The sequence below is a fragment of the Oncorhynchus gorbuscha genome, linkage group LG10, assembly GCF_021184085.1.
Source record: "Oncorhynchus gorbuscha isolate QuinsamMale2020 ecotype Even-year linkage group LG10, OgorEven_v1.0, whole genome shotgun sequence".
NCBI lineage: Eukaryota > Metazoa > Chordata > Actinopteri > Salmoniformes > Salmonidae > Oncorhynchus > Oncorhynchus gorbuscha.
In genome coordinates this window covers 85,900,729-85,919,498 of record NC_060182.1, presented here as the reverse complement: position 1 = coordinate 85,919,498, position 18,770 = coordinate 85,900,729, and the positions used below count along the sequence as shown (strand labels likewise).

Below are 18,770 nucleotides of genomic sequence, written 5' to 3'. Positions count from 1 at the left end.
TTTTGATGTCTTCACTATTATTCTACAATGTAGAAAAAATCAAGAAAAACCCTTGAATGAGTATGTGTCCAAACCTTTGACTGCACGTCTTGTTCAGATGAAATGGTCACAAGACCGGAGAGTGAAGGACAGTGGCTGTTGTGCACCGCTCATCACCCACCTTATGAGTTATGAGTAAGTTCATGAAGCATGTCTTTCCTTGTTTCTACGTAGGCTAGCCAAAATACAACCATTGAAATGTTGAGGGAATTATTTTATAAATGCTTAATATGCCATTGAAACCAGCATTATTCTCATGTTCTATTGGTTTTCAAATCAACTTAATTTTGTCCAGTAGCTAGTCATAATCATAATCATATTAGTAACCCATCCTAGTTGATGATAATCCTAATCATATTAGTAACCCATCCTAGTTGATGATAACCCTAATCATATTAGTAACCCATGCTAGTTGATGATAACCCTAATCATATTAGTAACTCATCCTAGTTGATGATAACCCTAATCATATTAGTAACCCATCCTAGTTGATGATAACCCTAATCATATTAGTAACCCATGCTAGGTGATGATAATCCTAATCATATTAGTAACCCATGCTAGGTGATGATGACCCTAATCATATTAGTAACCCATGCTAGGTGATGATAACCCTAATCATATTAGTAACCCATGCTAGGTGATGATAACCCTAATCATATTAGTAACCCATGCTGGTTGATGCATCTTTAGATCTCCCCTCTTTCTGGCACATGAATCCTCTTGCGGGTGCGGTGCACTTTTGAAAACTGTTTTCCGGCTTAATTGCAGTTTGGATCATTTGTGAGTAGCCTTCAGAGCTTATAATATGAAGGAAAAAGAACTATCAGCATTTTAAGATAAACGGTCTCATCTGTTGCGTCAACCTCATTGATATGCAGTGATTATGAATTTTGGATCTGTTGTTCCAGAACTGTCTGTCTGTTTAGAACCATAGACTGGGCCTAAAATGAACACCTCTCAAATGCGGGTCGATTTTGGCATTTGCGGCTAATATGTCTATTTCACCAGCCACGTTGGTGGGTGGTCAGGACTCCACAGTGTGAGCATTTCAATAGCATTTGTGAATAAAAAATAAAGTATGATCACAGTTATAGTCAAATAAATGCTGCAGTAGCTGTTTTGTTTCATGGCTGGTAAATATTGCACTCTGGCTGTCTCCCGACAAAAGAATTCTGGGTTGACTGAGAGTTGTCTGTTCTTTCGATTGGTCAACATTTTAAAACATTTTTTTCCATATACAGTGCAACGGATACCTTATTTACTTAAGTATTCAGACCCTTTGCTGTGAGACTCGAAATGGAGCTCAGGTGCATCTTGTTTCCGTTGATCATCCTTGAGATGTTTCTACAACCTGACACAGGATTCCACCTGTGGTAAATTCAATTGATCGGAAAGGGACACAGCTGTTTATATAAGGTCCCACAGTTGACAGTGCATGTTAGAGCAAAACGCAAGCCATGAGGTCGAAGGAATTGTCCGTAGAGCTCCGAGACAGGGATATGTTGAGGCATAGATTTGGGGAAGGGTACAATACCATTTCTGCAGCATTGAAGGTCCCCAAGAACACAGTAGCCTCCATCATTCTTAAATGGAAGAAGTTTGGAACCACCATGACTCTTCTTAAAGCTGACCGCCCGGCCAAACTGAGCAATCAGGGGAAAAGGGCCTTGGTCAGGGAGGTGACTAAGAACCTGATGGTCAGTCTGACAGAGCTCCAGTGTTCCACTGTGGAGATGGGAGAACCTTCCAGAAGGACAACCATCTCTGCAGCACTCCACCATTCAGGCCTTTTATGGCCAGACGGAAGACACCCCTCAATAAAATGCACATGACAGCCTGCTTGGAGTTTGCCAAAAGGCACCTAAAGGACTCTTAGACCATCTCCGGTCTGATGAAACCAAGATTGAACTTGTTGGCCTGAATGGCACGCGTCACGTCTGGAGGAAACCTACGGTGAAGCATGGTGGTGGCAGCATCATGCTGTGGGGATGTTGTTTAGCAGCAGGGACTGGGAGACTAGTCAGGATTGAGGCGAAGATGAACAGAGCAAAGTATAGAGATCCTTGATTAAAAACCTACTCAGGACCTCAGACTGGGGGAGAAGGTTCACCTTCCAACAGGACAATGACCCTAAGCACAGGGCCAATGGAACAAAAACAACTGAAGACACAAATTACTAAAGAGGGAACTCGAGACCAATCTAGCCTATCCAGAAGAAACTGACCTGTTCCCGACCCTCCATTTCGACTGCTCTGCATGCCAGTTAGGATTTTCATATGCACACTTTCGTGGAACCGTTTCATTTCATTTATAATAGTTTTCATATCTCAAAATCAATGTCATGTGTTTAATCAAAATTCTATTTAGATGAAATTATAGAAATCTAAAAGTCACTTTTCTATTGCCATTGCCAATATTTAATAATGGCGTACATAAAGCCAAAAAATTAAAACAGAAAATATTCAGATAAAAAAATATATATATCCTATAAATCAAATTGGCTATGCATTTACTGTCTGCAAGGAAGTTGAAACATTGTATCAACTATATACTTGGGTCCAGCCATAAGCTTGCACTAGCGAACTTGTACATTGTATAAAATATTCTGGGCCCTCCATTTTCTGCTCTACGTAGCTGCAGACAGACGGGCACAGCTGTAGGCTATTTGCACAAGTGATGAGAAGTAATCAGGTAGGCCTTTTTTATGACATTTCCATCAGGTCAGAGGGGTTATCGAACGGGAGAAAGATTTTACAAATATGCTTAGTTGAGGAGCTATTTTCATTCTCAGTGGATGTAAAAACAGACTTTGTTTACTTGCTTTTTGAGGCAAAGAAAATATTACTTTGGCTTATCTCACCATCCCTGTGAAGATTCTCAATCAGAACTAGTATCAGATCCCCACATTTACATGTATAGGCCTACATTTGCACGCAGGCCAGGTAGCCTAGGCCTAGTTCTATGCATAGTCAGATGTGTCCTTACACAAGATTGGCTGGGTGCGCTCTGAGCGAAAGGCAATTCATAAATTGACAACTTGTAAATGGAATGAAATAAACCAAAACTTTTTCCTCACAAGTGTAGCATAAGGCTGTGCGCTCTGCAAACATAGGTTAGACTGTAATGGTAATAATAATAATATATTGAATGCATTAACAGACATTTCCGTAACCAAACAAACATTGTAGATTTAAAAACTATGGTAATTAACGGTAGATGTACTAATGGTGTGCCACCCCCGTGGCCTACACAATGGATTAGTCCATTCAGACCGGTGTCTCGTGGGCCATACATTTAAAAAATATATATATTTGCCACTGCTTGACAACAACAAAACATCTGTTGACCAACAGCCTATTGACCAATTTGATTGTTTGGTCGCCAACCATTTCCAGGTTATTCAAATAATAACTCCATTTAGTGCCAAAACAAGTCATGTATAGTGTAGAGAATCATTGTACCATCTAAACCACTGTGAAATATATTTTCAATAACCAAAAATTGTGTGTTTTTAGCTTCTTTTTTTAAGCTGGTGTACAAAAATCTAATTGTATATCCTGTCGGATGTGACCAATTTGAATTTCAACTAATGAGTTGAATGGGAGTCAATTCTGAATTGAGCACTATTCATGTGTTGGAATTGACTCCCATTCAACTCATCAGTTGAATAGGCCACGCCCCACAGGATGTAGAGTTTGAGTGACTGGAAGTAGAATTAGCAATTTAAAGAAATTCCACTGTCATAGAGCATTAGATTCACACTTCAACACCAAAGAATATATCACCTTCCTCTGGAAACAATGTTCAGTTACTCTTTTAACCTTAGTGCTTAGAATAGCCAGTTATATGTCCACCAACCATTTAAATTTGTGTGTCTGCCCTCCAGCTCCAAATCATCCAGTGAGTGATACTGTCAGCCATCTTGCCTAATCCTACGTCACTTACAGAAACTACATTATTCATTCAAAGTGTCTGCGTCTGACAAACAGGCTCCTTCACTTTTCACCCAGGGAGATTCTCTTCACAAGCCTTAAACGCTTAACATTCTTTCTCTTGTTACTTATTCTGTACTCAAAAACATCCATGTTTTATGTTTGATATGACAATTGCTACAAGCACTGTCTATTGAGTATGTTCATTTTCTAATCCTTTTGGAAATACATTTAGCTTGATTTCAATGAATGGGATGTGTATTTTATATTTAATAGGCTATACAAAATACACACAACCTTGGGAAGGCTAGTGCCACCCTCTTGCCAACACTGGACCACATGTAGCCTGTGTACAGCATGTTTATGGGTGTTTGTTTGCCATACTTATTTAGTGCAGGTGAGTGGGCAATCCTCTCATCTAATAGAAACGATTACACCAACTTAGGCTTGTTGTTTACACCTCCGCTCCTCCCATTAAGCCCTCCATGTGTTTACTTTTTGTTGCCGAGGGCTCAGAGCAAGTGTTTTCCATTATAAACCTATTAGATATCAAACACTACACGCTTCCTTCATCTATCCCTCTGCCGCACTCTGCTTCATATTTAATAAGGGAGGAAGTTTGCTTTGATTCCACGCGTGCACACCCTGCAATAGGTCCCTTATGCTCTGCCCGGGAATGCTGTTTTACATTCTTACCATTTGCATCATGGGAATTTTCCGCTGTCACTGCAACGCTTTGACCTTTGAGACAGCACAGGACCCAGTGTAGTGTGTGTGTGTGTGCCTGTGCTGTGTTCTTCCTGACTCGGATTAGTGACATGCCTTAGTGTTGCCATATTTTCTCCCTCAGGTAACTTCCTCCATTTATCTTAATTGGTAGATTCCCCATACTACTACCTTGAAGAATAAAAAAAATATCTTCACAATGCCAGCACAGAATAATTTTTTTTTTTTGTACATTTACTTCCAGCACAACCAGGTCTGAAACAATGTTGGTTTTGAAATGTGTAATGGCGCTGTCATAATGCATCAGTCCTCTCCATTCCCACCTGACTGAGCAAGCAGACTGAGTGCCTTGCCTGTTGATCCTAAGAGGAGGGTAGAGTCACTGATCCACAGCCTGGGAGAGGACCCACTCCCCTGGGGGAAATCTACAGAGAGGAGAGCCCTCAGCTTAGCTACTACTATAGAGCAGAGCACCAAATAACCAACTAACCAACACCTGGGTAAGGACAGAGGACCCTATTTCTCGCCCCCCAAAATCTCCCTCTTTCTACAGTCCTCCCTGTGTGTCTTTGTGTTGTCTCTTTACCTCCTGCCTGCTGACAAAGCTGTTGTCATGGAGATGCATAAGGGTGCTTTGAGGCATGTAATCTCCACACAGCAGAGAGGCTGACAGAGAGGGAAAGGGAGGGAGGAAGGGAAAGGGAGGGAGGGGGAAGAGAGGAGAGCCCAGACAAAAAAGAGAGGCAAAAGAGGTAGATGAGGGATTTCTTGAGATAAGGAGGGCAGATTGAGGTCTTGTTCAGATTCAGAGCTGTGCTGAGGAGGTTAGAATGTGTGCCATGTCAATCTCACTCACTCACTCACTGACTCACTGGGACACAGCTCAGTAGTGCAGGACCTGGGGAGTATGTCCAGCTCGGACTGGAGCTAACTAGGAAGAGCGGAATGTGACTGGACCTGTGGAGGAGGGGTTGATCCACGGATGGAGGGACAAAGGTTATCTATTCTTCTAGTGTACGGCTTCATGTGACCAGTGCTGGCCTGTTGGAGCGAGGGAGAGAGCTGATATTGGTTGATATTGGTTATCTTCCTGAGATTACAACAGTGTGTTCCACTGAAATGTCATCTATGTGTACTGACTCCACAGTCACCTTTTATAATCAAATCAATATAATTAAATCAAATGTATTTATATAGCCCTTCGTACATCAGCTGATATCTCAAAGTGCTGTACAGAAACTCAGCCTAAAACCCCAAACATCAAGCAACGCAGGTGTAGAAGCACGGTGGCTAGCAAAAACTCCCTAGAAAGGCCAAAACCTAGGAAGAAACCTAGAGAGGAACCAGGCTATGTGGGGTGGCCAGTCCTCTTCTGGCTGTGCCGGGGTGGAGATTATAACAGAACATGACCAAGATGTTCAAATGTTCATAAATGACCAGCATGGTCAAATAATAATAATCACAGGCAGAACAGTTGAAACTGGAGCAGCAGCATGGCCAGGTGGACTGGGGACAGCAAGGAGTCATCATGTCAGGTAGTCCTGAGGCATGGTCCTAGGGCTCAGGTCCTCCGAGAGAAAGAGAGAATTAGAGAGGGCATACTTAAATTCACACAGGACAACGAATAGGACAGGAGAAGTACTCTATATTACATCACACATTATTCTCTCTCTCCTATACCATCTGTATTTGGGGAGTTTCTCCCATTATTTTCTGCAGATTCTTTCAAGCTCTCAGGTTGGATGGGGAACGTCGCGGCACAGCTATTTTTGATCGCGTTCAAGTCCGGGCTCTGGCTGGGCCACTCAAGGACATTCAGAGACTTGTCCTGATACCACTCCTGTGTTCTCTTGGTTGTGTGCTTATGGTCGTTGTCCTGTTGAAGGTGAATCTTCGCCCCAGTCTGAGGTCCTGAGTGCTCTGGAGCAGATTTTCATCAAGGTTCTCTCTGTACTTTGCGCCGTTCATCTTTTCCTCAAACCTGACTAGTCTCCCAGTCCCTGCCTCTGAAAAACATCCCCCAGCATGATACTGCCACCAGCATGCTTCACCGTAGGGATGGTGCCAGGTTTCCTGCAGACGTGATGCTTGGCATTCAGGCCAACGAGTTCAATCTTGGTTTCATCAAACCAGAGAATCTTGTTCATCATGGTCTGAGAGTCCTTTAGGTGCCATTTGGCAAACTTGAAGCGGGCTCTCATGTTCCTTTTACTGATGAGTGACTTCCGTCTGGCCACTCTACCATAAAGGGCTGATTTGTGGAGTGCTGCTGAGATGGTTGTCCTTTTGGAAGATTCTCCTATCTCAACAGAGGAACTCTGTCCAATCAATTGAATTTACCACAGGTGGACTCCAATCACGTTGTAGAAACGTATCAGGGATAATCAATGGAAACGGAATGCAACAGAGTCTCATAGCAAAGTGTCTGAATACTGATGTAAATAAGGTATATCTGTTTTTTATTTGTAATACCTTTGCAAAGATGTCTAAACCTGATTCCGCTTTGTCATGATTGTGTGTAGATTGGGGGGGGTTATTTAATCCATTTTAGAATTAGGCTGTAACGTAACTGTGGAAAAAGTCCAGGGGTCTGAATGCACTGTATTAATTTGTTCTTCACAACAGACTTTCTTTTTAGTACATTTTATAATGTATTTAGTGTTTTACACTTCCAAATGGTCAGTAAAAATAATACTGTAGTCTAACAGAAACAGTTTGGTACGCATTATACTCACGCAGTGATTGTTCCTATACCCTCCATTATCTGGATCTCCTGTAGTTTCACAACTAAGTCCCATGTCTTCCACACATCTGACTTCCCCTTTCCCTCCTGAGCAACCAGTAAACATTCACCCATTTCCAGTGTCTTTTTCACGTCCTCCACATCCATTTTGCTGTCACGTGTAGTGGTGTCCAGAGTCTGTTATAACCAATTTATTGATGTGATTGATAGGCGGCTATAGTGCAGGCCCTATTGGTCACGTGCACGCAATACATACAGTGGGGCAAAAAAGTATTTAGTCAGCCACCAATTGTGCAAGTTCTTCCACTTAAAAAGATGAGAGGCCTGTAATTTTCATCATGGGTACACTTCAGCTATGACAGACAGACAAAATTAGAAAAAAATCCAGAAAATCACATTGTAGGATTTTTAATGAATTTATTTGCAAATTATGGTGGAAAACTTTTGTTATTGACCAAATACTTATTTATCTCAATACTTTGTCATTGCCAACAAAGGGAATATAACAGAGGTCAAGTGTTTTCTGTAAGTCTTCACAGGGTTTTCACACACTGTTGCTGGTATTTTGGCCCATTCCTCCATGCAGATCTCTAGAGCAGTGATGTTTGGGGCTGTTCCTGGGCAACCCCTCCAAAGATTTTCTATGGGGTTGAGATCTGGAGACTGGCTAGGCCACTCCAGGACCTTGAAATGCTTCTCACGAAGCCACTCCTTCGTTGCCCGGGCAGTGTGTTTGGGATCATTGTCATGCTGAAAGACCCAGCCACGTTTCATCTTCAATGCCCTTGCTGATGGAAGGAGGTTTTCACTCAAAATCTCACGATACATGGCCCAATTCATTCTTTCCTTTACACGGATCGGTTGTCCTGGTTCCTTTGCAGAAAAACAGCCCCAAAGCATTATGTTTCCACCCCCATGCTTTACAGTAGATATGGTGTTCTTTGGATGCAACTCAGCATTTTTTGTCCTCCAAACACAACGAGTTGAGTTTTTAGTTATAAAAATATATATTTTGGTTTCATCTGACCATATGTCATTCTCCCAATCTTCTTCAGGATCATCCAACTGCTCTCTAGCAAACTTCAGACGGGCCTGGACATGTACTGGCTTAAGCAGGGGGACACATCTGGCACTGCAGGGTTTGAGTCCCTGGCGGCGTAGTGTGTTACTGATGGTAGGCTTTGTTACTTTGGTCCCAGCTTTCTGCAGGTCATTCACTAGGTCCCCCCGTGTGGTTCTGAGATTTTTGCTCACAGTTCTTGTGATCATTTTGACCCCACGGGGTGAGAACTTGCGTGGAGCCTCAGATCGAGGGAGATTATCAGTGGTCTTGTATGTCTTCCATTTCCTAATAATTGCTCCCACAGTTGATTTCTTCAAACCAAGCTGCTTACCTATTGCAGGTGCAGGTCTACGATTTTGTTTCTGGTGTCCTTGACCGCTCTTTGGTCTTGGCCATAGTAGAGTTTGGAGTGTGACTTTTTGAGGTTGTGGACAGGTGTCTATATACTGATAACAAGTTCAAACAGGTGCCATTAATACAGGTAATGAGTGGAGGACAGAGGAGCCTCTTAAAGAAGAAGTTACAGGTCTATGAGAGCCAGAAATCTTGCTTGTTTGTTGGTGACCAAATACTTATTTTCCACTGTAATTTGCAAATAAATTCATTAAAAATCTTACAATGTGATTTTCTGGATTTTATTTTCTTTTTGTCTGTCATAGTTGAAGTATACCTATGATGAAAATTACAGGCCTCATCTTGTTAAGTGGGAGAACTTACACAATTGGTGGCTGACTAAATACTTTTTTGCCCCACTGTACATGTTTCACGTAAAGCGAGCAAGGGTTAAAGTAATAGGGGTCAACAAATGAGGTATTTCTGTAACAGAACTTTTCAGTCAGAGAAACGAGTAAGAAACAAAATGTCTGTAATTATGTTGCAGCTTTAGCACAGCGTGATAAACACTTGCTGTGCTGTGGTGCCCGTTCACTGAAGGAGAATGGGACAACATGTGCCAGTCACAGGCACTTTTTTGTATTAAAAAAAATGTTTAAACAGCATGGTCATCTGGCTCCCTCTTGAATCATTTGTCTTAATTATTTAATCAAACTGCATTAAACACTGGAGCCACTGGGCTTCGAGGGACCTCCCATCTAGCTAACTAGCAGTCATTCTGACTGCAACATTCTAACAGTATAATTAATACATTTCATATATGCTATTGCCAAATTAATCATTTGGTTGTGTTCATGAATGTGTTTAGGTAACATTTAGAATACAATATTTTTTTCATTTCAAATAACAAAATAGCATTTTCATTAGGTTTTTACTATGTAAAAACAAAACACATTCAACTGTTCAATACATTTTATTTGTGGAGTGCCTAACTATGAAACAGAAACCATATGTGTTGGAACACAGCTTTTTATATATATATATATATCTCTATAAATGACAAAATATCCTAACCACAAAGACACACAGTCAAATGATGAAAATATCACTAGTCTAAACATGAGTAGCCTAAACAGTCTAGTTGATGACCCCTGATATGTGGCGTATTATGTCATATTGACATGCATTTGGTTGTAGTGTGTAATAGTATCTGTTTTTTTTATCTTTGTTCTGTCGATGACAGATGCATGGTGCTCATGACGACAGAAACGTTCTTTCTTGCCTTGCATTGGTATAGTGGAAGCGTTGTCTTGTCATTCTTCAGCATTGTACGGCTGTGCAGGTGCCTTATTTTGTGCAGAGGGAGGGAGCTCCCTTCTCGCTTTGGCCATGGTGCCAACAAGGTTTTTATTTTTTTCACAAGCAACTTATTCACCAGTGGAATTGAAGTGAAGAAGTTGTCCATGATGATGACATTCCTCTCCTTGCCAACGTACGGCTCCACAAGCCTCGTCACCGTTTCATTTGGTGGTGTTGCGGACACCTGCTCAATGCATATTGTTGTGACTTGTTTTGCACTTCGGATATGTAGGTTCAGGCTGTGGCTCAGAATCAGAAGAGAAATCATCCGAGATGTCCATGATTAATTCCTTGCCAGCATCTGGGAACCTTTCATTCAGATCTTGTAGCTGCACTAATGCAGCATGTGCATCCATTCTTCTTGGTCTTCTTGCCATTTGTAAATTACACCACACTCTCACTGTGTACTCCTAGTAGACGGATAAGACTGCTTTGATTTTGTGGGCTGGTATAAGGTACATAACATTTTGAGATTAGAATTAGAATATACCAATCCACTAAAATGACTGCTTTAGCGGTTTCTTGTGTTAAAGCATCAGACAAGCTCAGTGCATATAGTTGATTTGATTCAAACACATAGGATGTTTTATATATGGAAAATGTAACTTTTTTAACAATGTTGTCTAATCGATTGGTTGAAAGTAGAGTTCTACCGATTATGATTTTTCAACGCCGATACCGATTTATTGTAGGACCAAAAAAGCAAATGCTGATTTAAAAAAGAAAATAATAATACTGATTTTTAAAAATAATAATAATTTAAGAGTTTTATATTTTGTAGTAATGACAATTACAACAATACTGAATGAACACATTTTAACTTAATACATACATTTAAATCTATTTAGTCTCAAATAATGAAACCTGTTCAATTTGGTTTAAATCATGCAAAAACACAGAGTTTGAGAAGAAAGTAGAAGTGCAATATGTGCCATGTAAAAAAAAAAAAAAAAGCTAATGTTTATGTTCCTTGCTCAGAACATGAGAACATATGAAAGCTGGTGGTTCAATATTCCCAGTTAAGAAGTTTTAGTTTGTAGTTATTATAGGAATGATGACGTGTCGACTGTTTCTCTCTATACCATTTTGTATTTCATATGCCTTTTGACTATTGGATGTTCTAATGGGCACTTTAGTATTTTCAGCCTATTCTCGGGAGTTGATAGGCTTGAAGTCCTAAACAGCACTGTGCTTCAAGCATTGCTAAGAGCTGCTGTTTGAATGAATGCTTACGAGCCTGCTACTGCTCTATCATAGACTGCTCTATCATAGACTGCTCTATCATAGACTGCTCTATCATAGACTGCTCTATCATAGACTGCTCTATCATAGACTGCTCTATCATAGACTGCTCTATCATAGACTGCTCTATCATAGACTGCTCTATCATAGACTGCTCTATCATAGACTGCTCTATCATAGACTGCTCTATCATAGACTGCTCTATCATAGACTGCTCTATCATAGACTGCTCTATCATAGACTGCTCTATCATAGACTGCTCTATCATAGACTTTAATATTATTAACATAGATATGAGCCTATGGTCATTAATCTGGTCAAATCTGGAAATTATCATTTTGAAAACAAAACCTTTATTCTTTCATTGAAATACGGAACCATAAATATTGCATTGACATGTTATGTCATAATTATGTAAAATTCTGGCAAATTAATGGCGGTCTTCACACAGTTCGCAACGAGCCAGGCGGCCCAAATTGTTGCATATACTCTGACTCTGCGTGCAATAAACACAAGAGAAGTGACACAATTTCCCTAGTTAATATTGCCTGCTAACATTAATTTATTTTAACTAAATATGCAGGTTTAAAAAATATATACTTCTGTGTATTGATTTTAAGAAAGGCATTGATGTTTATGATTAGGTACATTTGTGAAACTATTGTGCTTTTTTTTCCCACGAATGCGCTTTTGTTAAATCATCACCCGTTTGCCGATTTTTAATCGGTCAACCTCTAGTTGAAACAACAGATGACTTGGTCGACCAGGATTTAGTTTTTTTGTCGGGGACAGCCCTAAAGGTTTTACTTCTGAAGTGTAAAACTGCAGAGCTGTTTCTCTGAGTGCCCTTTGACCCTTTTGTCAGAGAGATCCATTGGAGAGGGGAGTGTGTCTGTGGGTCAAGGGTTAAAAGTGTGTGTGTGTGTGTGTGTGTGTGTGTGTGTGTGTGTGTGTGTGTGTGTGTGTGTGTGTGTGTGTGTGTGTGTGTGTGGTGTTTGACTGACTGTGAGACTCTGTTTGTGTGCCTGCGAGTGTGTGTGAAGCCTGAGGTATTTGTTTGGTTTAAAACAGTCTGTGTATGTAATATAAGGTGATTAACTGAGTGATAATGGCCTCTGGTCTGGCCTGGTCTGGCTCAACCAGCTGACAGACTGACGGCGGAGGGAGCTGTAGAGAACAGCAGGGATAATGAAGAGAGGGAGGGAGAGACCTATAGAGAATAGCAGGAACCTATAGAGAATAGCAGGAACCTTTAGAGAATAGCAGGAAGAGAATAGCAGGAACCTTTAGAGAATAGCAGGAACCTTTAGAGAATAGCAGGGACCTGTAGAGAATAGCAGGGACCTGTAGAGAATAGCAGGGACCTGTAGAGAATAGCAGGGACCACAGTGGGAGGGAGGGACCTGTAGAGAACAGCAGTGACCACAGATTGTAGTAGCTTGGTGTCTCTGTTTTAGTTGGCTTATTTAGTATTTTAATATTTTATTAGGACCCCCATTAGCTGTTGCAGAAGCAGCAGCTACTCTTTCTGGGTTCCACGTGTGTAAATAGCTTCGTCTCTGGGTTCCACTTGAAGTGTATTTTAGGTTGTTTACAGTGGGTTGGGGATATTGTTTTTATTTTTAATTTCACCTTTATTTAACCAGGTAGGCTAGTTGAGAACAAGTTCTCATTTGCAACTGCGACCTGGCCAAGATAAAGCATAGCAGTGTGAACAGACAACACAGAGTTACACATGGAGTAAACTATTAACAAGTCAATAACACAGTAGAAAAAAAGCGAGTCGCTATAGATTGTGTGCAAAAGGCATGAGGAGGTAGGCGAATAATTACAATTTTGCAGATTAACACTGGAGTGATAAATGATCAGATGGTCATGTACAGGTAGAGATACTGGTGTGCAAAAGAGCAGAAAAGTAAATAAATATGAACAGTATGGGGATGAGGTAGGTAAAAATGGGTGGGCTATTTACCGATAGACTATGTACAGCTGCAGCGATCGGTTAGCTGCTCAGATTACAGATGTTTGAAGTTGGTGAGGGACATAAAAGTCTCCAACTTCAGCGATTTTTGCAATTCGTTCCAGTCACAGGCAGCAGAGAACTGGAAGGAAAGGCAGCCAAATGAGGTGTTGGCTTTAGGGATGATCAGTGAGATACACCTGCTGGAGCGCGTGCTACGGGTGGGTGTTGCCATTGTGACCAGTAGAGGTTTTAGATGTTGGCTGGGGAGGTGTGTGTGTAAAAAGCTAATTATTTGGGCTGAATCCTGGATGGTGAGATGTACAGTAAGTGACTGACTGCTCTGTGGATTCATTTGGTGTTTTGTTTTTTTCTGGTTAAAAAAACGTGCTTAGGTGGTGGGTGGGGCATTGAGCGTGGTCAGCCAATGGGAACAGGTACATTTTAGAGGCCCCATCTTCGCAATGTAGAGACATTTGTTTTTGTATGCCAATCTACTGCAATTCTACACATTTCTCCATGGAGCTTAGACATTTCTGCAGTTTTAAATGAATTGTTTTTGGAATTATGTCCACTTCTCTCCAAACTTTATCTGATTTTATTTTTATGTTAATACTGAGATCGTATTTGCATTTGTTTGGACTCAGGCGGCCTGAAAATAAACTCTTAGGCGGCCTGCCCAAAGATTACAATGGCAGAAAAATTTCATTGAAATTTAAGGTCGTGTGGCTGTATTATGTTGTGGTTTGTCTGTGACCAACAGCATTGCAGTACCATACTGACCGTTCTTCCCTTCCTGTTCTGCAGGTGTCCTTCCCTCCTGGAATCCCAGCATCTGCCGAGTCGTCATCAGTAGTGAGTTAGGGTGTCATGGCCGCTGGGTCCCGGACATGCAGAAATCACACCTCATAGTGCTTCCCCCAGCCAACCACTTGCAAACACACACACGGAGGAGCAGGAGAAGGAGCAAGGGTGATAATGATAACCACATCCTATATGAACGGTCACATGACTGAGTCAGACGGAAGAGGAGGAGTTGAGACCAACCAGGAGGAGCCCCAGCAGTGGCACAGGGAGATGGCGGTGGACTGCCCGGGGGACCTGGGTGCCCGTACCCTGCCTGTGAGGCGCTCTGCCCAGCTGGAGAGGATCCGTCAGCACCAGGAAGACCGGAGGAGGAAGGAGGAAGAGGGCAGGAACAGACAGGAGCTGGATCTGACCGCCTCCATACGGCTCAAGAAGCTGTCTCAGAACCCCAAGGTGGGCATCGATAACCCCACCTTCGACCCCATCGAGGGCCCTGGAGGGCCACTGGGACTGCCACCCAACCTGGGGGCCCCCACTCTACTGGGTGAGTAGGACTGAATATGAGAACAAAGATGTACAATATTAAATGCTCTATTAAGTGCCCGTTGTTTGGCATCAGTCTCTGGTCACTAGCCAAGATAAAGTTCTAACAAGTTGGTGGTTGTGTCCTGCTGAATTTAAAATCAACCACACTATGTAAGTATGGCATCATTACTGCTCAGATAGTGTGGTGAAGGAAGTGCCATTTTGTTTAAGTTGATCTTTTTAGATTTACAGGAGTGGGTGGGGTCCATCTAGAATTCAGAATACACCTCTAGAGCTGTCAGAACAGCATAAAGCTATTATTTAACCAGGTTAGTCTCGTTGAGAAACATCTCTTCGAAAGGCCTGGACCAAGCTGCAGCATCAACACATCAGTATCAGACAGACACATGACACCAACCAGACTAAAATGACAGCTTAATAGCCCTGACCTTGACATCTCTAGCTTTTATAATCATCCATCTCTTTTCTCTCAGTACACATGTATACTTTGTGTCGGTCTGTGGCTTTCTCTCAACCCAAGTTCACTGTTCCAAGTAGGCTTATGAATGACACAACACCCCCCCTAGTCTGTAGGCCTATGGTGGGTGCATTCCTGTTCTAAAGCTCTGTGAGTGAGTGATCCTCGGGGGGAGGGGAGGGCCCTGTGAGGGGACATTAATTAAAAAGTCTGTTCCAAAACATTCTGAACTAGGGTACAATGGCTGCTCTCTTTCCCTGAGTGGCTGCCCCATCTCCCGCCTGGCCGAACCGGTCGCGTAGCCCCCCTGGCCGAACGGGTCGCGTAGCCCGCCTGGCCGAACGGGTCGCGTAGCCCGCCTGGCCTAAAAAAAACTATATGGAGAGAGACAGTAGGTCCTCCATCAGATGAGATGACACTAGCCTCCTAATAACATACCCCCCTTTGACACACCAACCCTCTCCTTATTTTGGTGTTACTTACACTGGACAGATATGCCTAAAAGAGGGGTCTGGATTTGAGAGAGCTGGTAAGATTGAAGAATTTTATTTATTTTGGAGTTGTATCCCAGCTATTAATATCCTGTCTTGGCGGGCTACGTGACCCGTTAGGCCAGGCGGGCTACGTGACCCGTTAGGCCAGGCGGGCTATACGACGTGTTATTAACTTGGCAGGAAGAGTGGTAGAGCAGGCAAGAACAGCGATGGGGCAGCCATTTTGTAGCCTGGTTCAGAATGTTTTGGAACAGAATTTTTTTTTTTTTTTGAGTTCACTGTTTTTTTTTTCTGCATGTGTGTGTCTGGCTTATGTGTACTGTATTTCTATGGGTGACCTGTCAGTACGGTATATGTATGCCTGACTCACTTTCCTCCGTACAGAGTTGGAGGAGCTGCTGATGTCCCTGAAGCAGGTGCAGCACTGCCTGTCTGACGGCCAGAGCCAGGAGGACGTGGAGCTGGTGCTGCAGCTGGTCCAGAAGACTGACTTCCAGAAGGCCTTCAACATCCACAACGCTGTGGCCCAGCACATGAACAGGCCCAGCCCGCCCTTCCCACACACAGACCGCGCTCAGGGCCTGGCACACGAGGTGAGTCCTGGTCTGGAGTCAGTTTGGGGTGTTCTGATTAGAATGGTTCAGGTTAGGGTAAACTGATCATAGATCAGGGCTTACAGATCTCACAGCAGCACGTGAACCGCCCCAGCCCACCCTTCCCCACTCTTACAGACAGCTTGGGTATTTAGCAACAAAACCGACGCCTGGGCAACTATGGGACAAAACAGTGAGGGTTGGAATAGATTGTTGACAGCATGTAAACTATATTTAGTTTCCAATGTTTATTGAAAACATAAAGTTCCACAATGATCACTTTTCTCTCAAATACATTTGTCACAGTTGTTGAGCAGCTCACTAGCAGATTTTAGCCGTCTTAGCAAGTGTGATGTGGCAGACACCTTCAACGTTGTGCGTTATTCACCACAGAACGCATAGCCCCTCGTTGATTATTCCCTACATACACCGCGCTCCGGGCCTGGCCCAGGAGATGACACCTAGATGCTGATCTCAGTCAGTTTGGGGTATTACTACGTCAGGGTTAAGGGTAGGGTTTGCATAGAAAAAACTGATCCTAGATCAGAAGTGGCTCAGCACATGAACTGGTTCGGGGGGGTGCTGATCCAGAGACAGTTTTGTGTTTTGCATTAGAATGCTTAAGGGTAGGATTTCCAGAGGAGTAAGCTGACCTTAGGATCTGTTGCCTGTGGGCAACTTGTACCTGGAGCGTATTGAGTAGGTCTGGGGGAAGAGGTTGGTTGTTTGGGGCTGGGGGGGGAGAATGGTGTGGGTCTGGGGAAGGGGGTAGAATGAGGCAGTAGGGGTTAGTGCTCCTGTATACTAAATTCCAAATAAACCTGTGCGTCGCTCCACTGGTCTTTGGCTGAGCCCCCACCTCAGACTTCATGGAAACTAGAACAGAATGAAATGAGAGGGATACACACTTGATCTGAGGCCAAGAGGTAAGGACTGGGGAGGGTCTGTGTGACGCAATGACAGGAATATATACAGAAAGTATGTAGTCAGCCACCAATTGTGCAAGTTCTCCCACTTAAAAATATGTGAGAGGCCTATAATTTTCATCATAGGTACACCTCAACTATGACAGACAAAATGAGAAAAATATCCAGAAAATCACATTGTAGAATTTTTAATTAATTAATTTGCAAATGAAATACTTTTTTGCCCCACTGTACCACATGCACACACACTGAGACTTGCGTGCACACACATGTATGTATGTTTGTATGTATTTATGTGTGTGTGTATGTGTGTATGTGTGTAATATCTATATAAAATATGTGCATGCATGCACACACTAAGCTGCACACTAGGAGTTGTAGAAACCTTTGCCTGAATTAGGTAGCCTACCAGCCGTGAGTTTGACGTTCAGCAGAGTTTGTGCCGTGTATGAGGTTTTAAATGGACAGGAACCTCCACAAAGTACTCCAAATGTCTTTTTGTATGTTTTGTCCACTAATGAAGCTTGATTGAGGAGAAAGCCTCTTTGCCTGGATTCACTGTGTTGTGAAGAAGTGCTAATGAAACACCATAATAAACTCCTGTCCTCTCATTCTGCCCCAGCCAGCAGCACAGAACAGCTCCTGTCCTCTCATTCTTCCCATTCTGCCTCAACCAGCAGCACAGAACAGCTCCTGTCCTCTCATTCTGCCCCAGCCAGCAGCACAGAACAGCTCCTGTCCTCTCATTCTGCCCCAGCCAGCAGCACAGAACAGCTCCTGTCCTCTCATTCTGCCCCAGCCAGCAGCACAGAACAGCTCCTGTCCTCTCATTCTGCCCCAGCCAGCAGCACAGAACAGCTCCTGTCCATTCTTCCCATTCTGCCCCAGCCAGCAGCACAGAACAGCTCCTGTCCTCTCATTCTGCCCCAGCCAGCAGCACAGAACAGCTCCTGTCCTCTCATTCTGCCCCAGCCAGAAGCACAGAACAGCTCCTGTCCTCTCATTCTGCCCCAGCCAGCAGCACAGAACAGCTCCTGTCCTCTCATTCTTCCCATTCTGCCTCAGCCAGCAGCACAGAACAGCTCCTGTCCTCTCATTCTGCCTCAGCCAGCAGCACAGAACAGCTCCTGTCCTCTCATTCTGCCCCAGCCAGCAGCACAGAACAGCTCCTGTCCTCTCATTCTGCCCCAGCCAGCAGCACAGAACAGCTCCTGTCCTCTCATTCTGCCCCAGCCAGCAGCACAGAACAGCTCCTGTCCTCTCATTCTGCCCCAGCCAGCAGCACAGAACAGCTCCTGTCCTCCCATTCTGCCCCATCCAGCAAGCTAATCAAGAACAACTCCTGACCTCCCATTCTGAAACCCCAGCCAGCAGCACAGAACAGCTCCTGTCTGCCTTTCTCATTCTGCCCCAGCCAGCATGTTTACAGAAAAGCTCCTGACAAGGGAAATAAATCAGAAATTGCCCCAGCCAGCAGCACAAAAGTTTAAACAGCTCCTTTCAAATGTTATAATCTGCAAATAGTTGCCAGAAAGAAACTAAATAAA

The 18,770-nt window shown here is 43.1% G+C and overlaps 1 protein-coding gene across 1 annotated transcript in view; it reads left to right on the top strand.

The window, feature by feature from the left end:
- pals1a (protein associated with LIN7 1, MAGUK p55 family member a) overlaps nucleotides 1–18,770 on the top strand; it is a 51,812-nt gene that overhangs the window by 9,407 nt on the left and 23,635 nt on the right. The window contains exons 2-3 of the mRNA XM_046367715.1: nucleotides 14,208–14,751; nucleotides 16,089–16,297. Coding sequence (XP_046223671.1) covers nucleotides 14,379–14,751; nucleotides 16,089–16,297 — 582 coding nt within the window. The 5' untranslated portion in view covers nucleotides 14,208–14,378. The remainder of the gene's footprint in view (nucleotides 1–14,207; nucleotides 14,752–16,088; nucleotides 16,298–18,770) is intronic.